This window comes from Oryx dammah, unplaced genomic scaffold (assembly GCF_014754425.2).
Source record: "Oryx dammah isolate SB20612 unplaced genomic scaffold, SCBI_Odam_1.1 HiC_scaffold_5, whole genome shotgun sequence".
Taxonomy (NCBI): Eukaryota; Metazoa; Chordata; class Mammalia; order Artiodactyla; family Bovidae; genus Oryx; species Oryx dammah.
This window is the reverse complement of record NW_024070189.1, coordinates 57,520,850-57,547,931: the sequence shown is the minus strand read 5'-3', so window position 1 is coordinate 57,547,931 and position 27,082 is coordinate 57,520,850. Positions and strand designations below refer to the sequence as shown.

At 53.2% G+C, this 27,082-nt stretch overlaps 2 protein-coding genes across 12 annotated transcripts in view; one reads left to right on the top strand and one right to left on the bottom strand.

The window, feature by feature from the left end:
* LOC120863539 (protocadherin gamma-C4) overlaps nt 1-22,593 on the top strand; it is a 171,054-nt gene extending 148,461 nt beyond the window's left edge. For 8 of the 9 annotated variants that reach the window (XM_040239875.1, XM_040239874.1, XM_040239876.1 and 5 more), the window contains exons 2-4: nt 7,373-7,431; nt 15,717-15,805; nt 20,615-22,002. In XM_040239875.1, the coding sequence (XP_040095809.1) occupies nt 7,373-7,431; nt 15,717-15,805; nt 20,615-20,841 (375 nt within the window). In that variant the 3' untranslated portion in view covers nt 20,842-22,002. Of the gene's footprint in view, nt 1-492; nt 4,122-7,372; nt 7,432-15,716; nt 15,806-20,614 lie in introns of those variants that run through there. The other variant, XM_040239868.1, reaches the window with a different exon arrangement.
* A 1,923-nt stretch (nt 22,594-24,516) lies between these two features.
* DIAPH1 (diaphanous related formin 1) overlaps nt 24,517-27,082 on the bottom strand; it is a 114,602-nt gene continuing 112,036 nt past the window's right edge. For 2 of the 3 annotated variants that reach the window (XM_040239856.1, XM_040239858.1), the window contains one exon: nt 24,517-26,441. In XM_040239856.1, coding sequence (XP_040095790.1) covers nt 26,287-26,441 — 155 coding nt within the window. In that variant the 3' untranslated portion in view covers nt 24,517-26,286. The remainder of the gene's footprint in view (nt 26,442-27,082) is intronic. The other variant, XM_040239859.1, reaches the window with a different exon arrangement.

Below are 27,082 nucleotides of genomic sequence, written 5' to 3'. Positions count from 1 at the left end.
GTGAATTAACCAGGGAGTTTTCACAGATTAATACTTGGGGTGGATTATGCCCTTATCTGAGAGTAAGAAATGAAAGTGAGTGATCAAGAGATGGGGTGTTGTGGAAACACGCTGCTGGAATGTGGAGCACATGGAAGGCTCTCGTGTACGAGGTGCACCTAAACCCAGGTAGTGACTTTCTCTCCTCTTCCTGAACGAGGGGCCAGGGTCTGGAATACCTTAATTCTAGGTTACCATTCCCCAGTGGGCTGAGGGAAACTTATATCTTTGCTCCACAGTGTCATCTACTCCCTCAACTACTGCGAAAGGGACTCTCTGCTTGAAATGTCGTTGTTTGGTGTTCAGTCGCTAAGTTCCATCTGACTCTTTGCAACCCTGGACTGTAACCCACCAGGCTCCTCTGTCCATGGGATTTCCCAGGCAAGAATACTGGAGTGGGTTGCCTTCTCCAGGGGATCTTTCCAACCCAGGGATCGAATCCACATCTCCTTCATTGGCAGGTGGATTCTTTACCACTGAGCCAGCAGGGAAGCCCCTCTTGAAACGTAAGAGGAAAGAGCCAAGGGATTAGAGAGGCAACAAGGTGGAAGCAGGGGTCTTTTTGTCCCAGGTCTTTAGGTCTCCCAATCAAGTCCCCATTGGGATCGGAGCTAGATGCAGTCGATTGGGGCAGAGGAACATTACCTCTTTGGGAGTGGGGAAGGCAGTAAGTGAAATCACTAAGTATCAAAACCTGTCTTGCTGCTGAGGAGTTCATGGAGACAGCCAATCTGGGAGTCTTTAAGTTGAGTTCTTCTGAATTGATGAAACCATAAAGCCTAGAGGCCATGCCTAGATTCTACTCACCTTCCTTGGGTGACCTGGATCAGTCCTAGAAGTGTTCTCATCCCCCACCGCAAGCTGTGATGCCCATTCCATAGCTCATGTGGAATCTCAGAAAAAGTGAATCCTTACAGCCATCGATGACATTGAGATTCCTCAAAGTACTGCTGGAGAGTCCAAGCAAGACTCTGAAGGGTCCTAACAAATCTTTTCTTTTACTCTGGCAGTGTTTGGCAGGATAGGGTAGGGAGGGGGTAACATGGGCTTTGCTTCCTGGAGAAGGACAACATTTTGATGGTTCAAGTGAAATAGTGGGAGTTTCTGAAGTTACACAGGAAGTTGCTGGGACAGAACCCTGAGAAGTTTTGTACCACTTTGTCTTCCCTGTTGAGCGCCATCTGAGCTGTCAAACTTTGCTGCCAAGGGAACTGAATCAACCTGCAGCACGAAATAAGTGGGGAGGTAGGAGGCTTCTGTGACACGGATTTGCAGCGCCGGTTCCTAAGGTTTCCAGGACTGAGGAGACTTTATAATTGGTTGAGAGCAGACAGACTTTTGGGCCAATCAGACTTAGAGCCGAGGTGGGGGATCTGATCTTGTTGCCCGCCTCTCCTCCCCCAGTTCCCCAGCTCCACTCAGATTCAATTCCCCTCCCCACCAACCCACCCCCGCCATTTGGTGACTAAGAAGAACTGCTGCAGGCAGACAAACCTCGGAGCAGTTTTTAAGAGGCTGGAAGGAGACATCAGAGATTTCAGCTGCTACATTCCAAGCCCTGGGTCTACCTTGGAGACAGGACAGCACAGAGTCAGTGTCCAGGAAGGGACTCCTGGGTCATGGGGCCCAAGACACCCCCACAGCTCGCTGGGAAATGGCAAGTGCTGTGCATGTTGTCCTTGTGCTGCTGGGGCTGGGTGTCTGGGCAGCTTCGTTACTCTGTGGTGGAGGAGTCTGAGCCAGGGACGCTGGTGGGGAACGTTGCTCAGGATCTAGGCTTAAAGGTGACAGATCTGTTGAGCCGCCGGCTGCGGTTGGGCGCTGAGGAGAATGGGCAATATTTTTCCCTGAGCTTGATGAGTGGTGCTCTGGCAGTGAATCAGAAAATTGACCGAGAGAGCCTGTGTGCAGCCAGCACCAGCTGCCTGCTGCCAGTACAGGTGGTGACCGAACACCCCCTGGAACTAATCCGTGTAGAGGTGGAAATCCTGGATCTCAATGACAACTCTCCGAGCTTTGCCACCCCTGAGCGAGAGATACGCATCTCAGAGTCAGCTGCACTGGGGGCACGGTTCCCACTGGATAGTGCCCAGGATCCCGACGTGGGCACCAATACTGTGAGCTTCTATACTCTAAGCCCCAGCAGCCACTTTTCTCTCGATGTGAAGACCCTAAAAGATGGGAAGCTGTTCCCAGAACTGGTGCTGGAGCAGCAGCTAGACCGTGAAACCCAGGCAAGACATCAGCTGGTGCTCACTGCTGTGGATGGAGGTGTCCCAGCCCGCTCAGGGACCACCCTTATCTCTGTCACTGTGCTGGATATCAATGATAATGCTCCAACCTTCCAGTCCTCAGTGCTACGTGTGGGACTCCCAGAGAATGCACCCGTGGGCACACTGCTGCTCCGCCTCAATGCCACTGATCCAGACGAGGGCACCAATGGCCAACTAGACTATTCTTTTGGAGACCATACGTCTGAAGCAGTGCGGAACCTCTTTGGCCTGGACCCTAGCAGTGGAGCAATCCATGTGTTGGGTCCCATTGACTTCGAGGAGTCAAGTTTTTATGAAATTCATGCAAGAGCCCGTGACCAGGGACAGCCAGCCATGGAAGGCCACTGTGTGATTCAAGTGGATGTGGGGGATGCCAATGACAATGCCCCAGAGGTACTACTGGCCTCTTTGGTCAACCCTGTCCTGGAGAGCACACCAGTGGGCACAGTAGTGGGATTGTTTAATGTGCGGGACAGGGACTCAGGGAGAAATGGTGAAGTGAGCCTCGATCTCTCTCCAGACCTGCCATTTCAGATTAAGCCTTCTGAGAACCACTACTCACTCCTAACCAGCCAGCCTTTGGACCGTGAGGCCACATCCCACTATATCATTGAGCTGCTGGCCCATGATGAGGGCTCGCCTCCCTTGCACACACATCTCACCATCAGGCTCAACATTTCAGATGTAAATGACAATGCACCCTACTTCACCCAGCAGCTCTACACGGCTTACATCCCAGAAAACTGGCCTCCAGGCTCCCTTCTCTGCACCGTGGCTGCCTCCGATCCAGACACTGGGGATAACGCCCGCCTTACCTACTCTATTATAGGGAACCAGATTCAGGGCTCCCCAGCCTCCTCTTTTGTGTATGTCAACCCCGAGGATGGGCGGATCTTTGCCCAGCGTACTTTTGACTACGAACTGCTGCAGATGCTGCAGATTGTGGTGGGCGTTCGAGACTCTGGCTCTCCCCCGTTGCACGCCAACACCTCTCTCCACGTGTTTGTCCTGGACCAGAATGATAATGCCCCAACTGTGCTGCACCCTAGACCGGGTCGGGAATTCTCACTCCCCCAGCGTCTCCCTCGCTCTGCCCCTCCTGGCTCTTTGGTCACCAAGGTGACAGCCGTAGATGCTGATTCAGGCCACAATGCCTGGCTCTCCTATTCACTGTTGCCACAGTCCACAGCCCCAGGGCTGTTCCTGGTGTCTGCACACACTGGTGAGGTGCGAACAGCCCGAGCCTTACTGGAGGATGACGCTGACACCCAGCAGGTGGTGGTCCTGGTGAGGGACAATGGTGACCCTTCACTCTCCTCCACAGCCACAGTGCTGCTGATTCTGGAAGATGAGGACCCTGAGGAAATGCCCAAATCCAGGGACTTCCTCACACACCCTCCTGAGCGTTCAGACCTTACCCTTTACCTCATTGTGGCTCTTGCAGCCACCAGCCTCTTATCTTTAGTCACCTTCACCTTTCTGTCAGCTAAGTGCCTTCGGGGGGACGGGGATGGGGGTGGGGGTCAGTGCTGCCGTCGCCAAGACTCGCCCTCCCGGGAGTTCTATAAGCAATCCAGCCCCAACCTACAGGTGAGCTCAGACGGCACACTCAAGTATATGGAGGTGACGCTGCGGCCTACAGACTCGCACAGCCATTGCTACAGGACGTGCTTTTCACCAGCCTCCGATGGCAGTGACTTCACTTTTCTAAGGCCCCTCAGCGTTCAGCAGCCCTCAGCTTTCGCGCCGGAGCCCGACGCCCCCGACGCCTTCCGGTCCCGCTCTAACACGATGCGGGAGCAGAGCCAGGTGAGGGCTCTGCGCTACCCCTGGGGGCGGAAATGGAGACGCTGCCCACCGACATCAGGGACTTCGAACTTGGCATCCGCTCCCTCTGGTGGGGCTAGACTCTAATGTCTGTCGAATGTCGCGACTGTTTGGATGGATTGATTGTGCGGAAGCATAGGTGTGGCTGAGGCAGGGACGGGGTGCTGTGCCTGGGGAGGTGATGGCGACTATGGATGAGGGGGGAGAGAGGATAGGGCAGACAGAAAAGCATGGGGTCTGGCGATCACTCTGGCGTTTTCCATCAGATCCGGGTCTGGGTAGAGGCAGCCACAGATCCCTTTCTGCAGCCAGCCTCCTAGGCTCCAATGCGGGCACGCTCTGCTGGTCTTGAGGTTTCTTCTTAGGTTTCTTCCCACTCTCTTGACCAGTGACTTCACTGTGATTCACAACCCTCTTTATTCTCACATCAAACCAACGCATCTGTGGTTGGCCCATGTGCCACGCACAGCGCACAGGCTCCCCACACCTCACCTGCGCACGCCGCTTGCACCTGGCCGTCCTCGTCCTCATAGGCCGCCTTTAACTGCCAGCCGCTCGCAGAGAGCTGTCCTGACAGCTCACAGCTTCCCTCCCAGCTTGCTGCCAGCCTCAGAGGTTTTAACCTGAGGGAGACACCAGGTCTCGGCCACCCCGCTTATCCCCGCCCCGGCCTGGACTGGTCACCTCCTGGTGGGCCTCTTGGTGGCCCGAGTTGCTAGTGCTGCAGCCACTGGGGGCGCTCTAGGTGTGGGGCGGGCGGGACTCTGTGACCCACGGGCTGGTGGGTCGGTCTGGGCCCAGACACTGAGCAGAGGTTGGTGGGCGCCTCCAGCCCGGAAGTCTCGTTCAGGAAGGCCAAACTGCCCTGTGGCTGAAGGGGTGGCGGGGCTGGCCTGGGACAAGTGAACAGACCTCTGTAGGACAGGCCACCTCGGCCCTCTGTGGCACCACCGACCCATCCTATGGCTGGAAGTGGGAACCTGGAGCACCTAGGTTCTGGACACTAAGACGCTGGCGCCATCGTGCCCAGTGATCTACCCTCAGGGCTTGTGTGCTCAGTTGCTTCAGTCGTGTCTGATTCTTTGCCACCCTATGGACTGTAGCTCACCAGACTCCTCTGACCATGGGATTTTTCCAGGTGAGAATACTGAAGTGGGTTGCCATTTCCATCTCCACGTCAGGGACTTTGGAGGTGATTAAAACTTCCCTCATAGTTCAGTCGGTAAAGAATCTGCCTGCAGTGCAGGAGACCCAGGTTCGATTCCTGCATCGGGAAGATCGCCTGGAGAAGGAAATGGCAATCCACTCCAGTTTTCTTGCCTGGAAAATCCCAGACGGAGGAGCCTGGCAGGCTACAGTCCATGGGGTCGCAAGAGTCAGACACGACTTAGCAACTAAACCACCATAAACCGCCACCAAAGTATCTAAGACTCTGGCAAGCGTTCCTTCCCCTGCTGTTGGAAAACCATGACCTCTGCCAGAAACCAGAAGGGTGCTTTCATATTTGGGGAAACGTTTGTTGTAAAATAACGTAATTTTCTATAACTCCAGGAGCTTTTAGTCAAAATACGTCTATACTCTACCCTGCCCCTACCGAACCAATTATATTTTGGAGCAACACCACCATGGGATTCTGATAGCTGATTGAGAGAACCTTACTACGGATTTACTCTAAGAACCAAAGCATCTCCTTTGCTCTTCCCCACACTTATGTTGGGTAGGTACTAGCACTCCTCGGCCTCCCTTATAACTGAGTTTCACAGAGGTCAAGTGACTTGCTCAAGTTCACATGGTAAGTGATAGACAAAAATCCAATCTAGATTTGTTTAACTCCAGAATCTGTGCTTTCAGTCACTTGGTACTTCTAGGAGAACAGGAGGGATGGTTTACATCTGCTGGGATGAGGCAAAGGAGGACATTCTTTCCCCTTTTAGGGCGTTGCTCGTGGAGAAAAGTCTGCTGGGGCTCCTTATCCTTGAGCAGCCCTAACTGGACAAACCTGGACCCGCTGTCCTTATGTAGGCTGTGGGTTCTCCTCGGTCCTGTCCTCCGGTCTGTCATAGCTCCTGCATCTCAGTTTAGATTCTGCTGTGTCGAAGAATACTGTGACTGAGAGCTGGGCATCCCTGGGCATGCCTTCCCATGGCATCTGCAGAATGGTGCTGGCGACTCCTGTGGTACCTGGAATGCTAAGTTTCTGGGTTTCCTCACATCACTGCCACCTGTGAGACTTAGAGTGTGTCATTTGGCAGCCCTGAGTCTTCCTTCTCTCCAGTGTAATTGGAGATGCTCACACCTCTCTCTCCTCTCCTGGGAGTGAGTGTGAGAATTAACTACAAGAGCAGTCCAGAATGGCAAGGAAACAGCTCTAGGAGTGCTCCATGAGAGTGTGTGATGGGATAACACACCCTCTGGCAAGGCTGGGAGGAACTTGGAAGTGAGGTGGCTGGCTCGAGTCCCACACGTTCATCCAGGTGGGGGATGGCTACAGATCTGTGCCTTGGGAGCCCTGGAGATTGACTTGGCTCTGCTTGCTTGATCTCTGCTGGGCTCCATCCCAGCCGTTCTCTCTGTCCCAGACAGAGCAGCCTTGTTCTTTCCTCCTTAGTCACAGCCGTTGTCTGGCACAGAATTCTGGGGGTGAGAGGTGTCCTGGGGCTTGGATGCCCTGCAAAGGCCCAGTCTGGCGTGACTCCTAAATTAATAATGTATTTAGCTGTGGGAAGGGATCCTTGAGAGAGAGGGTCTGAAGGAGATGTCCTTCTGAATGTGTAAAGGCCCAGCCTGGCATGAAAAGGGTTACCAGGAACAGCAGCCATCTTGCCGCAGAAGGTGCTTTGTTCCCAGCTGAGGAGCTGAATGAAATTCTTTCTAGGGCTGGTGGAATTCTCATCCAAAAGCCTCCCCTGCCACTTTGAGGGCCCTTCTCTGTGTGCGCACGCGCGTGCGTGCACACACACACACATACCCACACACACACCCACACCCCCACACCCCGTTCCCCTTGAACCTCAGCTCAGGAGTTCTGAGGTGGGGGGCAGGGAAGAAGGGGCAGTTTGCTTAGGGAAGGAACCTGGGTTTGTTCACTGTGATTGGATAAATGTCATTTTACTTCTTTGTCTCTGGGATCTCAGACCTCTGAGGTCTGAGGGTATAATTTATCTTTGAGCCCACCCCACCCTCACCTTAGCCCTTTTGGGGACTTAGCCTCTTTCCCTCTGTTTTCTCCACAGCAAGCCCCACCCAACACGGATTGGCGATTCTCTCAGGCCCAGAGACCTGGCACCAGCGGGTAGGTGACTGCCTCTCCAGCCCACCCTCTTCTCTGCGGCACTTTCCTCAGTGATGACGTGGGAGGAGATTGGGGGGAGAGAAGGGGTGGGCTCAGCTTTGGCTACAAATGACTTCCTCCCTCGGTTCCAGATTTCAGGAAGTTTTGGGGGTATTGGGGGCTGGTGCACAAACCCCAGGAGGAAGAGGCTCCTACTGTGGCTGTTTCGGGAACACACTCATCCCATTCCCTTAGCCCCGCCACACAAGCCTTTTCTTATATCTTGGGGGCTCTGTGGGAGTGAAGCATGGTTATAAGGCTGGTCTCTGGGTGGAGAGGAGGCTTTTTATACCTGTCTGTCTGGCTCCGTCCCCCTGGCCCAGATTTGGTTGCCCTCCATCCTGACTGGGGTTCAGGCAGAGAAATCTGGGACAGAAGGAGGAGAGGAGAACTGTCAGTAGTCAGAGGCTCCTCCAGAGCCTGCAAGAAGGAGCTGAGGCTGAGGGGAGCGAAGCCAGGCAGCTGCAGGTGGGGCTGAGGCGGGAGAGCGCCTTGGAGGGGCAGGTGGCCCTGGCCCCCCGGCCCTGCCTTCTCGGCCTGCAGACCTCTGGTCTCTCCACGCTCAGCTGTCCTCAGCTCAGAGCCCATCTTAGTGTGCCTCTCCCTCCTCCTCGTCTCTCTCCCAGTTTCTGTCTTTATTGCTGTGTCTCGGTCCCTGCCATTTGTGTCCACCTGCGCTGATCTGTGCCTTTCGCTGCGCCTGCTGTGGCTAGATGCTCAATAAATGTGGAATCAGTGAATAAATGTGGCTCCTCCTTCGTCTCAGTCTCTCTCCTTTTCTCTCTGTCTCTGCCTTCCTCTCACTGCCCCTGACTTCTCTGTCTCTCCTCCTTTCATCACTTCCTAGTATTTTTCTGCCTCCAGTCTCTCTTTCTCACTGTTTTTGCTTTCCTCTCTGTTCTCAGCCTGTGTTTCTTTGTTTCTGTATATCTAAGTCTCTTTTCTGTCTCTTTTTGCCTCATTCTCTGTTGCTCTTTCTTTATCTCTAGGTCTTTTATCCTGACTTTTACTCTGTGTCCCTCTCCCTGTCTGTCATTTCTTAAAACTTGCGGGCAAGCCAGTACACACATAGGCGCCTGTACCCGCCAGGCGCTCTCCCTCCCCTGCTCCTCACACACAGAGCCTTTGATCCCTGCTGTCCCCAGTACACCCTCCCATCCAGGCTGCCCCAGCTGCCCAGATCAATCTGGTATGAATTCCTGCTAAGACAGGAACACCCTGGGGCAGGGGTGGAGTGGGGGAGGACTTCAGCAAAAGATTTGCAGTTGGTCTGAGGGAAGAGGGGTGGGCTCTGGGCCAGGCCTCCCTGTTAGAAGTCGGGAGCCTGGTGGAGTCCAAGAGGCCCAGAAGACAGAGGGGGACAGAGCTTGGGCTGCCTTCCGCAGCTCCTTGCTAGCTGGACACTTGCTGCCCACGTTCCACTCAAATGCTACAGGTGCTGAGTCCTCACTGCCACCAGAGCCCAGGACACCTTGGTGCAAGGTGGGGAGACTCAGGTCTCAGGCTTGTGAATCCTGCCTCTGGTATCGTGGTCTCAGGCAGCTCCTGGCTGAGGCCCCTAGAAGGCAGCAAACCTGACGATTTGGGCTGCCCTTGCCCTCCTCTTGACCCCCGCTGTCTCCTTTCTCCCTGCTGGTCTTGCCAGCCTTCCTGCAGGTTATCCATTAGGTCATTCGTTTATTCGCTCATGTATGTATCTATGCAACAAATATTTATTGAGCATCTACTATGAGCCAGGCCCTTTGCTGAACACTAGTGTATAACAGTGAACAAGCAGATACGATCCCTGTACTCATAGGCTTCCATGCCAGCAGAGAAGACAGAAAATTGACAACCAATTACACTAAAAACACATCTAGTGAGTGTTTTTTACTTTTTTCTGCTCATAATCACAGTGAGTTCTAAGACAGTTATGTGAGTGTAATGGGGGAGGGGATAAAGAAGGGAAGTGATGTTGGAGCTGAGGTGATGAGAAATACAGGGCAGTTTGTGTTTCCTTGGCCCTCCACCACCCCAGGCCGTGTGCTGGCCCTGAAGCAGAACTCACTGCTGCCTTGGGAGCCTCAGCGGTGGACTAGGATGTGCCCTCTGGATTGGGTGCTTACCCCACCCTCAAGTCCATTTTCATTATATGAGAGAAAAGGTAGCCTAACTACATGTGGGAGCTCTTGAGATGGAGGAAGAAGGCTCAGGAACTCTCCCTTCCTCAGGTAGCTTGAAGGGGAAGGAATCAACATTTCTGATTGAGCTGCAACAGGGGCCCAGACAATATCATTGTTAGGGGCCTGGTTCAACAACTGTGATTTCCCTCTTTCATTCATTCAGTAAATAGCAAGAGGTGGTGTTTTAGGTATAGGAGATATAAGATAGACATAATCTCTGCCCTCAGGGCGTTTATAGTGTGTTGAGGGAGACAAATATTGATCAAATAATTACTCAAAAAAAATGTGAGATTCCAGCTATCCTAAGTGCTATGAAGAGCGTACAGTAGGTCTTGAGAGTATACAGTAGGGATGTGACCTAGCCAGCGGGGCAGGAGGACATCAGGAAGAAATGAGGTTGAGAATCAACCAGCTGAAAGAAAGGGGGGAAGAGCATTCCAGGTGGAGGAAAGATCATTTGCAAAGGCCCTGTGGTGGGCCCTCTCATGATCAACAGAGTGGTGGGAGTTTTTCCCTGCTGCCATTCTGATGAGTCAGTGGGAGTGGGAGGATGAAGAAGGGCGGTTTCTCTCATTCAGGTGAACCCTGGTTCTGGCCCATCTTGGCCACTGGCACACCAGGTTCAGAGCAGGGCTAGTGTTGAGTTCTTAAGTAAACCTGGTTCTGGTTCAAGCCAGTGCTGTGGCATGTTGCCTGGACTAAAGGGAGTCTGCTGAAGTCCTTGCCTGCCAGGGGTTCCTCTTCTCTTCCACCATTGATGCTCAGGTTGTCTGCTTGGCTTCTAGTCCCAGCAGCTGTTGTCTCAAGCCTGAGCCCAGCAAGCCAGTTCTCCTTTCTCAGGCTGTGCCCCAGGCCCCTCCCTGCCACTGTTCCCAGCCTCTGCCCAGAGGAGACTCTCCACTTGGCTTCCCCTGGTCCCCACACTATTCTCCTTTGATGGCACCACTCTGCCCTTCCCCTTCTATTCTGCCTTCCCCGGGGGGACACTGTCTTTCCCTCTGTTTGGACAGCCATTCAACAAACAAACCAATAGCAATTTACTTTTTTCTGCTCATAATCCTTGCTCATTATAGAAACATGAGAAATAGAGAAAACAGTTTTTAAAATCACTCATAATTTTACAACCCAGGGAAACCACCACTAACTTTTTTAATGCAGAAAATTTCAAACCTATGCAACAGTAGAGACACTGGTGTAATGAGCCTCTCTGGCCTCACTCTCCACCTTCAACTAACCCCCTGACTTATTTCGCGTTTCCCTCCTCCCACCGAATTATTTTAAAACAAATCACAGCCATCGTATTTCATCAGTCTTCACTATCTTTAACAGACGATTCATTTTTTAAACACATAAACACTAAAAATAATTTAATTAATTAATAGTAATAATATATTAATTAATATTATCAAATATTTAGTCTGTATTCAGATTTCCCCAGTTATATATTGCTCTCTGTTAACCTGTTTGTGTGCTTATCCAAATTAAGGTCCACGTTTTGTATTTGGTTGAGAGTCTCATGCCTTAAGCTCTCTTAATATTTTTAAATGTATTTCAAACTTTTTTCTTGGTACATTTAGCACACGTAAGCGGCTGCTCTTGCTTTTTCTGCTCTTGCTTCTTTTGTTTCTGCCGCTGCTGCTTTTTAAAATCTAATCATCTAGACGAACTGATCACAAACTTGTTCACAGGATATCAGCACATTTTAATCCCAGTCAAGTAGTATATTTCTCACTAGTTTTGTTTGTTTTTGTTAGTAATTAAGGTCATACTGTCCATCAGTATTGTAGCCTTTTTTTCTCTTTGTACCACATCATAAGAAAAGTTTTTCATAAGTCATTTAATTGTTGCATAATAGCCTCTCTAATGGGTAAACATTTTAGCTGGTGCAGACAGGCTTTTACTATATTAAAAAGATACACATGCACTTAGATTGAACACAGTTAAACCCAGGCTAAGGTCAGGGGTGACTTCCTCATATTTCTCCTTGTTTTGAGCAGGATGCAGGGAGCGTTTAACCACAGCCTGGCCTCTGGGGTTGTCCCTCACACACACACCCCCCAGCACGCCAGAATACAAACTCCTTAGGGCAAGATCATATCATCTCTTAAATCCCAGGGCCTGTCACAGGCACTGACACTTGGAAAATGGTCAGTTAGATGTAGTCCGTCTCCTTCACCATTATTTTTCACTGTTCCCCAAATCCTGGAAGAGTTCCCATCCCTGCTGAAGCCCAGTATGTTGTCATGTATAAGATCGTAGGCTTTGGAGTCACATTAGGCCAGTTTTGTGTGATTTCACAACAGCTGCCTGTTGCCAGCTGTGTGATTTTGGGGAAGTTTCTCAACCTCTCTGAGCCCCAGTTTCATCTGCTGGGAAATAAGGATAATAACACTTACCTGTGGGTGTTTCTTGGGCTGAAATAGACAATATGTATATAATTTAGTCAGCCCAGTACCCAGAAGTAAGAAGCTCTCAGTAAACGGCTCAACAAGAACTCACTCTCTACTCATCTCCTGCCATGGGCTTGGCCTCCAGCCTTCAGTCATTTCCTAAGAATGTCCTCGTAGCCCCGCCCAGTCCGTCGTGGTTCCAGGCCCACCTTTCCACTCACCTTCATTCCCTCAACACCATCACCCACCAGCACAGGTATCCTCCTAACCTGCTGTCTGACCCTGTTGTCCACTCCAAGCCCCCTCCTGCTCGCCCCATCTGCTCTCCCCACTGGATCCGCATTAGGCCCTTTGTCTCAGCCTGAGCCCTCCTGCCTCAGCCCTGCACCCCCAGGTGAGCCCAGAGAGAGCTCAGTCTGCCTGCAAGTGAGGACTCCTGGGTTGTCATGGAGACAGAGGTGGCTGAGGCTCCATCACTGGGCTCCTCCCCTCCCAGAGGTGCCCCCCATCCCTCGGTCTTCTCATGGGAGCAGCAGTGATCTTCTTTTTTTAAATGCCAGTAACTTCATGGTTTATTAGTCACTCAACAATATTACAAATATTTAAAAATTACTTAATGTAAAGACTTGGCAGCAAACTACTCTATTACAGAGTTAAATTACCAGTACAACAGACTGGAGATTTAGACATCTGGAAGATAACAACAAAAGAAACTAAAATATTTTATAAAAAATTCAAGTTGGAGGAGTTTACCTACCTTAACGGTGACCTTTAAATACTTAATTGACAACCTCCTTTTATATACCTTAGAGACTTCCCAGAGCTCTTAGGATAAGAACACAATCTCCAGTGTACACTGTAGCTCCACCACCACATCCTAGAGCAGCCACACTGGCTTTGTTAGTGCTTTGAGCTCACTGAGCACCGCCCAGCCTCAGAGGCTGGGGCTTTTTGCTCCTTTTGCTTGGAAAGCTCTCCCCACACTACCCTTCTCCTAGTTGACTTTATTGTATCGCTCAAACCTCTTAAAGTTGAAAGAATAGTATGATGAACCTCCAGATACTCTTTTAAACTTAGATTCATCAGTCGTTAAAATTTTGCACATTTATTTTCTCTTTTCTCTCTCGCAACGTGCACACATATACCCCTTGAACCATTTGAGAGTTGCAGACCGAAAAACATTTGAAATACTTCAGTATCTCTCTCCTGATAACAATAACATTCTCATACATAACCACAAAAGAATGCTCACATTCGAAGACTTTAATGCAGTAATACACAGTCCAATTGCAGATTTTCATAAACATTCCCCAAATGTCATTTTAACCTGTTGTTGTTTTTTTTTTAACACCAGAATTCAATCAACTTGTTTACCTCTCTTTCATCTCCTTTAATCTAAAACAGCCTCCTTGCCTTTTGGAGGGGTGGGCGGGGGGGAGGGGTTGGGGGGGGTGGGGGGGGTGTGTGTGTGATGACATAGACATGTTTTAAAGACTCCAGGCCAGTTGTCTTTCCACATATCCCAGAGTCTGTGTTCGGGGCTCCTGTTCTCACAGTGAGGCCAGGTCACACAGTCTGGTGGGAATGCCGTGTGGGTGGCGCTGCTCTTTGTGCTGGGCATCAGTTCCTGTCGGTTTGTCTTAAGGTCAGTGACGCTCAGCTCGTTTATCGGGTTAAAGTGGTGCCCCCAGATGTCCATGTTACAAAGGTGATTTCACAATGCTGGTGACTAGTCAGTGATCCGTGGGTGATATTTGAGTATTCACTGCTGATCTTGCCTGAATCGGTCTTTACGTCGGCAGTTACAGAGCGTTGATTTTCTATCCTCCGACTTTTGTTTGACTGGCATTCTCCTCCAGATCACCTGGATGGTTTCTTCAGATTTAAACTCCCTGTCTTTTCTTCGGGGAAGCCTGCACTGACTGGCTCCCTAACCCCGATGAGGTCAGTACTCTCTTACACCCCTGCTCTCTGCCTCCATGGCACTTGTCACAATTACAATTCAGTGATCGTGCAATTATTTACTATATTACTATCAGCCTGTCAGTGGAGACTGAACTCTGGGCTGTTTCAATCATGTTCACAGCAGCTGCAAACCCAGCACTCAGCCCCATGTCTGGTACACAATAATTGCTCAATAAATACTGGTTGAATAAGTGAACCCAGAGTTCCAGCTCTTGCCACTCTGCAGAGGGAGAAATGACATTCCTGCTTTCTCCTCCAGCCCTAACTCTTCATTTGCTGGAGAGACAGGAAAGAGGGCGCCACACAGCAGCTGGTCTGGGCCTTAGACTTGTCCGCTGCCTGAGTTGCGAATTCCAGATCAGGGAAAACCACAAGCAAGGACAGACCTCGGAAAAAGCATAAAGCTGTTCTTGACTCTGCTCAGCCACCGTGACAAAACACACACACTTTTACACTCCGTCCCTCCCCCACCCCAACTTGCGTGCCTTCAGGGCCTGCCCTCCAGCCCCTCCCCTGGTGCAAAATGCTTCTTACCTCATAGTGACCTAACTTTCTCAGTAGGGCTCTCCTCATTAATTCAGGCAACAAGCATTCATTGAGGAGTTTCAGTGTTCCAGACAGTGCAGAGGTCAACTAATAGACTGTGTGTCAGGCTGCTTCCGCTTCCCCTCAAAAATGGAAATCATTTGAGCCTTGGAAATTCTCTTAAAAGCATAGGAGTAAAATTACTATGGGAAAAAATCCAGGTTGGGGTACCATTCCTTAGAGTTCAGGTTAACGTTTTTAACAATTACGAATCACCTCGTGTTTTTTTCAATGTTTAGAGCATCTAAAGTTGTTAACTAGCTGCTTCAGTAGGAAACAGGCACAGCCCTGTTCCCAAAGCTCAAGGAACTGGGTCCGTGGGTGGAGCGGATTGCGGGGGAGAGGGGGTGGGCCAGTGGCAGTCCCCGTGGGCCAGGAGCTGCCACAGAGCAGCCGGTGGAGGTGGGAACACGGCAAAGGCACCTAACCCAGCCTGGGTGGGCTCAGGGGTCCCCTCTGACAAACTTATTCGCGTCACGTTACCAAGGCAGAGGTAGGAAGCTTGCATTCTAGGAAGCAGTATCTGACCAAAAGGAGCTGGTAAGAGAGAGTGAGGAATCAGGAAGGGGACTCAGAAAGGGTTCACGATAGAATGCTGGGAGTGGGGTTCTTGGGAAATAGGAAGGGCTGGTTCTCAGACGCCTGTAGATTTTATCCTGAGGCCTGAGTGAGCCGCCAAAGCATATCAGGGTTGAGTTTTAGCAGCCTCGCCCCCTGCCCCAGCGTCTCGTGGGCCTCCCAGCCTCTGCCTTTGGGTTCTCTCTAGGTTCTCAGGCCTTTCCCTAGCTCTGGCACGTTCTCTCGTGTCTCCCACCCTCCACTGTCCTCTGGAGAGGGTCTGCTCTCCCTTCCTGTGAGCTGCTGCTCCCTCGAGGGGGTGGGGGGCAAGTGTGTCCTGCCTGCTCCCTCCAAGGGCCATGGTGTCTGGTGTCTGAAATGACAGGTAGAAAGCTGGTTTGGGGGACTGGCAGATGGGGGTCTGGCTTCTGAAGGATTGTGTAAGCTCCCTCCTGCCTTGCTGAAAGGAGCAGGTCTTGGGTGAGAGCTAGGGTTGGGCACTAGATCTGGGGGCCCTGAGCGAGGACAGGAGGGGCGGGGTGGGGTGGCTTGGGAGAGCATGCTCACCAGCCCACTCTTTCCGCAGATCCCAAAATGGCGATGAAACCGGCACCTGGCCCAACAACCAGTTCGACACAGAGATGCTACAAGCCATGATCTTGGCCTCCGCCAGTGGTAAGTTGTGCCAACACGTGTGGAGAGGGAGACCTGGGGTCCTGGGGTGCATCCCACAGCACCGTGCCCCGAGACTGGCTTCCAACCTATATGTCAGCTGGTCTGAAACAGCCCTTAATTCCAGGATGTAAAGACAGGTTAGGAGTAGCTGAGGGATGGGGGCTCTGGGATGCCTGCAGGGAGTGAACAAGAAAAGATCCTAGGAGGAGAAGTAGGGAGCAGTGGTTACAAGTGTTGCCCCAGAAGGGACACCTATAGGTCAGGTCCTAGCTCTGCCACTTACAATCTTTGTGCCTTTGATCAATTTGCTTAATCTCTCTAAACTTCAGTTTCCTCAATCAAGAAAATGGGAACAGAGAACTCAAAGGGTTGCTGTGAGGATTCAGTGAAATGATATGCCAAAGCACAGAGTATTGGGGCCTGGGGCCTGATCTGTACCTGCCCTGAAGCCATGGAAGTGGGTGTGGATACTCCTAGTAGGAAACACACGCTGGGCCTGTGGGACCCCTCTTTTTTCTTTGTTGCCCCCACTTCCAGAGCAGGATCTTGGTTTTCCCACAAGGTAACACCTTCAATGATAGAGATTCAGGTGACGCTCCTTCAGGGACGACAGCTGAGAGTCCTGGGCATGGAGGGAGAATGGCGTCACTAGTACGGAAGAGCGCGGGCTCTGGAGGCAGGCTGGCCTGGATTCCAGTCCCGGCACCACCGCTTGGCTGCGAGTCCTCCAGCAAGTGACTTGTCCCCTCTGGGCTGCGGTCTCACTGACTGTAACATCGGTATAGGAACAACAACTCTCACTGTAGAGTCACAAAGGCCTCAGGACAGGATTGGCAGAGAGGAAGGGCACAATGGTGAAAATTGATAGATGGTGGTCTCTTTTGACCCATGGTGGGATAGAAGGTAGAATTAGAATAATGCCTGTTAATAAGCACTAGTTTCTGGAGCAACTAAGGGCTTCCCTTGTAGCTCAGTCGGTAAAGAATTTGCCTGCAGTGCAGAAGACCCGGGTTCGACCCCTGGGTTGGGAAGATTCCCTGGAGAAGGAAGTGGCAACCCACTCCAGTATCCTTGCCTGGGAAATCTCATGGACAGAGGAACCTGGTGGATTGCAGTCCATGGGGTCGCAAAGAGTCGGGCACGACTGAGCAACTAACACACACATACACAGAGGCTGGCGGAGGACTCAGGCACTGGCCTTACTCAGTGAACTGAGAGCCCCACTGTCCAGTGTCTCTGGAGGCCTGGTTAGTGGAGAATCAGGTAAAGTCACAGCAGTAATCGCTGCCGTCATGCCTGCACGCTGCCCCAACTCACGCTCGGCAAGCTTGATGGGCCTCATGTCAGTGGATCTTCTCACAACTCTGCAAGGTAGGTCTGAGTCCTTCCATTTGATAGATGAGGGGACTGAGAAGCTGCTTGCTTGAAGGCCCCCATTTTGAGCTGCACACTGGAGATTCTAACCCAGCTTGCTCCTAAGTCTAACCCAGCTTGCTCCTAAGTTCATGCCCTGTCTGCTCCAGTGACCACATCTGCCTTTCCATCCAACCTGTTTCCCTTTTAGGTGAACAGGTTTCTCTTAATACTGCATTATTCTCCCAGATTGGAGTTCTAGATAAAATATAGGATGGCCAGTTAAATTTTAACTTCAGATAGTCAACAAATAGTATTTTAGCATAAGTAGGTCCCATATGTTAGAACTGGGACATTACTATACTAAAAAAAAAAAATTATATGAAATTCACATTTAACTGGGCACCCTTTATTTTCATTTGTTTAATCTGATAAGGCTTCCCTGGATGTCTGTGAGGCTGTGGGGGCCAGGCCCCATGGCTGATGAAGAGGAAGGGAGCAGCGGCAGGGGCACCAGCCTTCTGGGAAGACAGGGCTGGCCCAGGTTCCGGGGATGAGGAGGTGCAGTGGAGCGGGGGCTGCTGTAATTCTAGAGAGGCCAGACCCTGAGTATCAGAGAGGCAGGTGGCGGGGTCTGAGTAGATGCCAAGTTGGACTCTTGAGGGAAGTAAACAGACAGTAAGGTATATTTAGCTGTTGTGGCTTTAAACCCTAAAGCCAGGAAGCAGCCTTTTTATCCTAAATCCAGATTTTAAAAGCAGAAACGGAGTCAGTATTTATAGCCCCAGACCCTCCCAGGAGGTTCCTGGGGTCACCGCAGGCTGCCTCCCCTGTCAGGGTTCCACCCCTCCAGCCCACACAGGGCCTGACCCAAGAGTAAACCCTGGCCCTGGGGGATGGACCCTGGGGGTGGAGGTGGCAGGGTCAGGCCCTACTCTCACTTTCACACCCTATTCCTGGCCCTGGAGCCAGAGAGGTTCCTGGAGTCCAGCCCAGCCAGGCCTGTGGGGCCGCTGAGGGCGAGTGAGTGGGGAGAGTAAGTAGCTTGGGAGGCTTTTTACATAAACATTTGAGGGGAAGGTGTGCTTTCAAGGAGGCTGCGGTCTGTGGCTCAGCCGGCCCTGGTGAGTGTGAGCAGACCTTCCGGGATGTTTGGAGCTTCTGCTTTCAGCCCCTGGGTGGGGACGGCAGGGCAGAGGGGGAACGCTGGGGCTGGGAGCCGTTTCCCTGAGGTGAGGCTGGCAGTGCCTTAACCTCCTCCAGGCCAGAGGACCCCCAGATTCTTCCTTGCTGCTCTTCAGAGTCTGTTTCTCCTTGCGCTCAGGGAAGATCCCAGTTCCTGCCCAAACTAGGCCAACATCAGGTTCTGTGCTTCTAGGGAAGAGGTGGCAGGGGCTGGCTTTGTCATTTTTGTCTGCTCGGGTGCTTCTTAGAGATCTTGAGTGTGTTGTAGGATGTGGGTGGGCCTAGCTTCCAGTTATCCAATCCTGCCCTTCCTATCTTTCTATTTCTGCCTCCCTTCCCCCTTTTTGTGCCCATCTCTTCCCCTCTCTCTCTCTCACTGGCGCCTCTGACGTCTCCCCTCTTTGCCCCTAAATCACTCGGAAACCCTGGCTCTTGAAGCCAGATCTGGGCCCCTCCTCCCAGCACTTATATTCCCAGGCAGGGGGGAGGGGCAGGGCGGTCGAGGACCGACTCCCTCCTGGAGTTAATTAGAGAAAATGTAGAAATGTCAGTGGAATGAAAGGGCTGTGGGAAGGAGAGAAGGAAGTGGGCGCTGCTCCCTCCCACCCAGCCCACTTCCCCGCCCCCCTGAAGGCCCCTGGACGCAGGGATTTGGGACTTGAAATGGAGGTTGTGGAAACCTGAGCCTGGAATGAGGAGGCGGAAAGACTGGGGCTCCTCTCTCCTTTGCTTTCCCTTGTGTCCCTCCCCCTCTGATGCTGTTCTTTGAAAATATTTCCTGTCTCTTTATTTCTCAATGCCTGGTTGATGTCCCAGGATTACTCAGCCTCTCTGACTTTAGTCACCCTCTCTGTGCACTCCCAGAGCCTAGGGTGGGGTAGAGGAAGGCCAGGTCGAGGAGCCCTTCTGCTGGACGGGGTCTGGGCTGGGCATTTCTGGGGCTTTAACTCTCTAGCTGCCAGAGGACTCCAACAGGAGACCTCCTGAACTCAGCAGAATCATCAAAACCCCACGTAGTTCTTTTTTTTTTAACCCCTTGGAGGGGGGTATGGAGGGGAGAAGCCGTGACACCCCGTATGGTGACAGTGACAGTGACGAGGGTGACGGTGATTTTGGCAACAGCAAACCTTTAGTGAGCTCTCTCCAAGTGCCCAGGCACTTTCCCCTGGAATCCTCACCAGACCTCAGTAAAGTAGGGTCTTCTGTACTTCTCTCCCTTCGAGGCACCACACGTCACCTGGAGCCACGTGCCTCCTGGATATGGTGTTCAAATGCAGATTCGGAGAGCCTGTGATTCTGTGATTTGCAGTCCTCAGGACCCCATTTTCTCCTTGTGCAGAGCAGGAAGCCAGGCTCTGTGATGTCACCTACTCTGACATTGTGAGCCTGGGGCCACATTGGACCTAAGACAGTTGGTCAGTCGTCATCATCTCAGCCTCTCCCCTTCTTCACCTTCAGAGTAGTGATGAGGTTCAGGCCTCTGCTCTACAGCTGCACCTAGGATGTACTTAGGCCTCACCCCCACCGCTCCCCACCCCCCTGTCCTGGCTGGTGTGGCCTTGGGCAAGTCTTTTACCTCCTCTGACCCTGACTTCTCTCATCTCTGTAGCAGGGTTCTAGCACACACCTCCCTGGAGTGCTGCGTGCAGGTTAGACACCATCGTGCACGTGCAGCTTCTAGCAAGGTCCCTGGCACAGAGTAGGCATCGATTGCTGTTCTGAAATGAATCCCTGGAAGAGCCCCCGCCCCTCACTCAAAACAGAATGACTGAGTGCCCACTCTGTGCTTGGCACTGGGTGAAACAGGCTAGGAACCTGCAGGGGCGATGGAGGTCTAGCATGGAGACCAGGGAGGCTGCCTGGAGAAAGGCTGGGCCAGGGCTTCAAGAGCCAAGTCTCAGCCTGGAGAGATGATGGCTAGCGTGTTTGATGCCCTTACCAGGCAGTGGGCACTATTCTAGGTGCTTGATGTATGTAATCTGAGTTACAAGGTGCTTGTAATCCTGGTTAGCCTTCACCAAACCAGAGGAGGTAGGTACCGTTATTATCCTCATTTTGCAATTCAGAAATCTGAGGAGACACAGGGAGGTTAGGGTAGGCTTGGCTAGTAGGTAAAAGAACTGGGAAAACAAACCTAGGTGGCCATTCTGGAGCCTCTTAGTTCTACCCTGTGGGTCAGGATGGCATGTCCAGTGCTCTCCCTGCTGGTGCTATAAGAGAGGGACTTTGGGACCCTGAGGTTTAGCCCTTGACCTTCCCTTGTCTCTGCAGAAGCCGCTGATGGGAGCTCCACCCTGGGAGGGGGCGCCGGCACCATGGGCTTGAGTGCCCGCTACGGGCCCCAGTTCACCCTGCAGCATGTGCCTGACTACCGCCAGAATGTCTACATCCCTGGCAGCAACGCCACTCTGACCAACGCAGCTGGCAAGCGTGATGGCAAGGCCCCGGCAGGGGGCAATGGCAACAAGAAGAAGTCGGGCAAGAAGGAAAAGAAGTAACGTGGAGGCCAGGCCCGAAGCCACAGGGCAGCCTCCCTCCCCAACCAGTCCAGCCTCTCCCTACCTGTGCCCAAGCCTCGGATTTCAGGGCTCACCCCCAGGAAACTGGTAGGGGCCCAGGCCATGCTCCCCTTGGGAAGTGGAAATAAGTGCCCGCTCAACACCCCCCTCTCTGCCCCCAGGGGATTGAATATGCAAAGGGAGTTCTGCTGGGAACCCCCATCCAATCACTTGCTGTGCCCATGGGGGTAGTGGGGTTTGTGTAGACACCATTTATCACACCCCCTCAGTTACAGCTGAACTCCTCCATCTTCCAAATTCAATCAGGCCCATCCCCTACCTCCCTCCTACCTACCCCACCCTTCTCTTTCTTAAGGTGGTTGGGGTGTTGAGGTACCCAGTGACCTAAAAAGGCTCATAGTTCTGAAGAGTTGGAAGGGCATCATGACTTCTTGACCTCTCCTTCCATTCTCAAACTTCCCCCAAAAGCATGGTTTGGTGCCAGTCCCTTCACCTCCTTCCAGAACCTGAGGCCAAGCTCAAGTTTTGGGGAGACATGGTCACCATTCCCATGGTACTGATGCTTGCTGGATTTAGGGAGGGCATTTTGCTACCATGCCTCTTCCCAACACCCTGGGGACCAGTCTTCTGTTCTGTTCTGTCATCATTTGATGTTCCCACTGCATGCTGTGACTTCCCCCTCCCCAAACAAGAGACCCCACTGCATGTTCTGAGACAGTGTGGGGTGCTAAGATAAAGAAGGTTGTGGGTGTGGATGGGGGGTGGACAAAGCTTGGTCCCGTCAGTTAACAGGGTCTTGCAGGAGGCTCTGTATGCCCCAGGGTACCGACCAGATCCCCAGGTTCCAGCCAGAAGCCATGCCCCAGGCTGGACCCTCATCTCTCATGTACAGGGCAGCCTGGCAGCCAGCGGTGGGCAGAGCTTCCGGCACCGGTGGGTTTGAACTGGCCTTGTGGTCCAAGGCAGCTCTGAGCAGGATTGGGACAGGTCCCCTGGAGAGGTCAGAGGGGCCTCTGTGGGTGCTGGGTACTCCAGAGGTGCTGCTGGTGGAAGGATCCCTGTGGCCCCAGTAGGGAGGGAGGGGCCCGCTCGTCTCTTTTTGGTCCCTGGGTTGGGAAGGACAAGAGCTAGAGCAGGGACGAAGTGGACAGAAAGTGTCAGCCTGAGATCAGGGCTTCTCCACAGGGCCCCCCTTGCCCCAGTGGCCCCAGCCCTTCACCTTGCCAGGTGCCATTCCTTCTCTGTGAAGGCCACTGCCCAGGCCCCCAGTCCGCCCCCTCGTGGCCAGAGCCTGGTTAAAGTCCCCCAGTGCCTCCTTGTGCATAGACCTTTCTCTGCTCACCCCTCTGCCCCTGGGGTCCCGCTCACCCAGCGGGGCTTCTCGACAACCCCACTCCAGCCCTTACTTAGTATAGAAACCCCCTCCCTTTTGCGGCTGGTGTAGAATAACCAATAGTGTATAGTGCGGCGTATTTTTCCGTGATGGCGAGAGGGCGGCGGGCTCCAAGCAGCCGTCCGTCCCCGAACCCGCCCGCGGCGGCCCGTGCTGTGTTTTGTGCTGTGTCCACGCGCTGCGGCGCCCCCTTCCCGCGTACTGACTCCTCTAAGCGCTTCTCTTTGCATAGTCACGTAGCTCCCGACCCCGCCCCCTTCCTGTGTCTCATGCAAGTTTTATACTCTAATATTTATATGGCTTTTTTTCTTTGAAAAATTAAAAGGTTTCTTCTGAAAGGTGGGCTGTTTCTGTGTAAGAGATGAGGGCTCCTGGCATGTATGGATGGAGTGATGAGCTCGGAATAGTATGCTGGAAGAGCGGGATCGGGGAGGCGATGATTGCGTTGCGTCTTGGTTTTGTGTCGCTGCCTGAGTATCTGTGTGTAATTGTTAAATGCAGCTGTGTATGCGTGCAGCACGATTGTGCACATATAATCGGTGTCTGATTGACCATAATGGTGCCTGTGGGACTGTACCGTGTGTGTGTAATCGGCTTGCGGGTCCGCAGTGGAGGAGGGATTTCTGAGCGCGACGTGGCAGTGCGCAGTTGTCTGTCTGCCGCTGTCTCCAGGCAGAAGAGCAGACCCGTGCGAGGGGGCGGCGCGCGCTGAACAGAGCTGGAGCCGGGGCTGTGGACGCTTCTTGAGTTCCGCCCCTTCCCTGCTCAAGTGACCACCCTGAGCGCCCTCCCGGCTGCGCGGGAGGAGGGTGGACTCTCCTTTGCCCGCCCTCCCCCCACTTCAGGGGGCTTGGGAATGCCGCGAGGGTGGGAGGGAGGGAATGCCAGAGGCCCAGTGTATAGCTTGCGCCTGTTTTCCCATCTGGAATTCACATTCTAGGTTACACTCTCTGTAGCAAAGCCATGGAAACGGTAGGGTTCGCCGCTTCCTTGCGTGTGTGCAGGAAAGGGGGGCGTCCAGAGGACAGAGGGCACGCCGGACATCGGATTGCCCGCAGACCAAACAGCCTCCCTTCTTCTTCTCTCGGCGCTTTCACTACTGGCCTAGCCCACCTCCTGCCTCCTCCAAGGAAAGAGGGAGTGGAGGTTGCTGCCGCCAAAGCTGCAGGCAACAGAGTGGGAGGAAAGGCCAGAAGGCGCGGAAGGATAGAATGACCCACTAGGGTTATGAGGAAGGGTCGGTGAGGGCGAGGGCATGCCCAGCGGCAGGGTGGGGGTGGCTGTCTCTGGACATCCTGTGTGCTCTCCTGGAGTGGGTCAGGCGTCTGCGAGCGCCTGAAGTCCGTTGTCATGGAAACCGAGCCTTCCACATAAGCTTCTGGGGGCGTCGTGCGGGAGAGGAAGGGTGGTGTGCGCGGCAGGAGATGGAAGCAGGGTTGTTTCTGAGAGCCAGGCTGCAGAGGGCGGGGTGTCGGTCGCCTGGGTTCTATTCCAGGCGCGGCAGGAGACTGGCAGAGCAGAGCAGAGCGTGTGAGCACCTGTGGTTGGTCACGATTGGTGCGTGTGCCTGTGCGGCCTAAGCCAGAAATGTGCGGCCTCCAAGGGTAGGGAGGAAGGATGCAGGGAGCCCACCTCCACATCCCCAGCCATCCTGAAGAGGTAGCTGCCCAGGCTGCAGGGCTACTTAATGAGGCTTTTGGTTCCAGAGCTGCCCAAATGGCCTCGTGTCCTCTCCAAGCCCCTCCTTGTCTATCCTGGGTCTGGGCTGTAAGGTTTCTTTGTGCAGGCCACTGCGTGCTCAAACAAGTCTGAGCATCAAGATGTCTGTCTTTTGACCTCTGCTGGGCAGGCTCAGGTTTCCACCCCAGAGTGAGCCCCAGCCGGGAAGGTGGTCTGTGGCCACCAAGTGTGTCCGCAGGGAGAGGAATGTGGGAGAACGGCACTCACAGGCTTCCCTTAGCAAGAGAGGCCCAGGTACTGCCAGGAAACTGCAGGTGAAGTCTGGAGTCAGGGGGAGGTGGGGATGGGGTCCCAGAAAAGGGTTCTGAGCTAACAGGCATCAATGCAGAAGGGCAGGGGCTGAACTGGGGCCCCACTCCCTTACAGAGACAGCCAGCCCTGCACCCAGCCAGCACACGAAGGTGCCGCCACCCTTCTGATTATTTGTCAAGTCAGTCACAGGCTTGAGGCAGGACAACCGGGGAGAAGCCTGGATGACAGTGAAAAGAGTGCAGAAATTCACAAAGGAAGCTGTAAGGCAGTACTGTTTCAATGCTTTATTAACAGTTGGAAACAAACCCAACAAACTGGAGGTGATGACATCCCAGAAGCCCAAGAGGCAAGGGAACAGGTTTGCATTTTGTCCCTTTATTGTTATTATTATTAAATGCATCTTAGCAAAAGTAGATTAAAAAAGAAAGGGTCAAAGCCCCAGATGTCAGCAGGGAGGAGGGGGTTGGGGAGAGTAGCAGGACCCCCCCATCAGAGTCCTCCCAGCACTAGCTCAGGGGGCTGCTGGTGCCCCTTTGGAGACAGGCTCTAGCAACCAGAACCCTTCTGCCCAGCCTCAAGGCTTCCCTGGGGGCGCCTGAGGTCTCCTAAGCTCCCCTTGCTCTAAGAACTATACTTTGGGGCCAGGCCTTTCCAGTGCCATTCTCGGCCCCTACCTCGGAGTGGGAAGCTGAGAGGAGCACAGAAGGGCAAAGTGGTACCTTTAGCCAGAGAATCTGAGCTTCCTGTGGCTGTGGCCACTGAAGCATGTGGCCTTCCCACTGCTGAAGAGAGAACAGGGTGGGGCGTCCCTGGGCCCACTTCTCCAGAGCGTCCAGTTAGCATCTGCACATTTGGCTTGATAAATATATTAAATTTATAAAAACTCTTTGTTGTTTGAGAGCTCCTATTACGCTTAGGCCTGGTCCAGCTCAACCAGATAAGAGCCGCCTCTGGCCCCCGAGTCAGATGTTGGGGGTAAGAGTCTGCACTGGCCTTGAGGGCCCAGAGGCTTGAGGGCTGAGTGGAGGTTCAGAAGGGTTGCTCAGAATTGAGGCTTGTGGTGAGAAATCCCAGGGACTCTGGAACCTGGCATCAAAGCCTCTTATATGGAGGGGAAAGGAGAAAGGGTTATTTTTCTTAAAAAAAAAAAAAAAATTTCATATAAAAATAGATCCATTTGCAAAACAATTTCTCAACCAGGAGGCTCCACCTCCCCTTTCCTTGGAGACAGAGGGTAAGGTGTGGGGATGGTCACAGGACAGCCCACACTTTCAGATGAGACCAAAGCTCTGGGGAGGGCATGAGGAGGGCCCGTGGCTCAGCCGGGGGCTGGTACTGGGGGAGGGTTGAGAGAGGCCAAGGCAGGCTCTGTCCCACCCTGCCTGCCTGCCTGCCTGCCCGCCCCCAGGCCCTGGCCTAGGCCACAGCAGGACAGGTCAACGTGGTCTAGGTCCTCCTTGTTTGGGGAGGTCTTTCTCAAATGGTGGGGTGGGAGGGGGATCTGCTCCCCACTTCCTTGGAAGCACCTCCCAGTGCCTCCCCACCAGTAATAGGCAACAGGGGCCAGGGCAGGCAAAGCAGAGCTGGGGGATGGAGCCCATGCTCCATCCTGCTAAGCCCATGCTGCTCTCAGGACAAGAGAGAACACAACAGAAAAGCACAAACCCAGCACGACTGACCTAGGGAAAGCCCGCTGAGAGGCAGGGGCTGAGAGAGCAGGTGGGCCTTGTCTGAGATGAGGCCCCAGAGAACAGTGGAGACACTTGGGGTTAAGGCAGCAAACACAGAGCCTGCTTTGGTAACAAGAGCCAGGACTGCCCCGGTTGGGCTCAGGCCCCCCAACACTGCCCTTTCCTCTGGCCTCCAGGCAGCTGAAGCTGTGTGCGATGGGCAGAGAGCAGCATGCCGGAGAGTAAGGTGGGGTCAGGGTGATGGAAGCGGCCACCACAGAGGAACACCTCCGCGACCCTTCAGGCACATGCTGCAGGCGGGACAGTCGGGGGCTCCACCGAGGAGCTGCCGTGGCCCCAGGACCTGGCTTAGCTTGCACGGCCAAGCAACTCTGTGGTCTCCTCGAGGATGGTGGGGACTTCCTCGTTCTTGGGTATCTTGGCAGGAACACAGGTCATGGCATCCTCCTTGGTCAGCTCTGAGACTAGCTGAGATGTGGCTGCACACGCTGCCTTCCTGACGCCTGCAAGAGAAGACACGAACCATCTTGTCCACAGAAGGCCAGTTTCCAATCCCTCTCCATCTCTACAGCAGATACTCGGCCAGAAGCCATGCACACGCATTGGCCTGGGTCAGTTCAGAGGCCCTTCTTGTAAAGGAGGGGAAGAGAGCCAAGGACACATGGAAGATACCTTTGTTGGGGGTAGGAGTGGGGGCAGAGCACGGTGCAGGCAGGGAGAGCAAGTCTGGCTCTCACATTCCTTTGGGACAAGCAGCACAGGAGTGTAAATACAGCTCTGCAGACAGAGCGGGCTCAAGTATCGGCAGGGAGAGAGAGAAGTACTCAAGAGTTGTCTTCTCATTGGAGAGTCACTGGATGTAAACAGACTCAAGCTTAGTAAACAGTAGTAGTAGTTTGTTTTCTTGGCAGTCCTCATGGAAGCTCCTAGGCCAAAACCACCGTCAGTCAGCCCAGGGCAGGGCAGGTGGCCAGAGGGGCTCCTGCAGAGGAGCAGCAGCCACGCACTGGCACCACCCGAGGCCACCCCACCTGTTCAACCCTCCCCTTGGGCCATGCCCGCACAGTGAGCTCTTGTCCACCTCTTCAAGGGCAGCAGTGGGGATCCAAAGGCCAAGGGCAAGTGTGTGGTGTGTGTAGGTGTG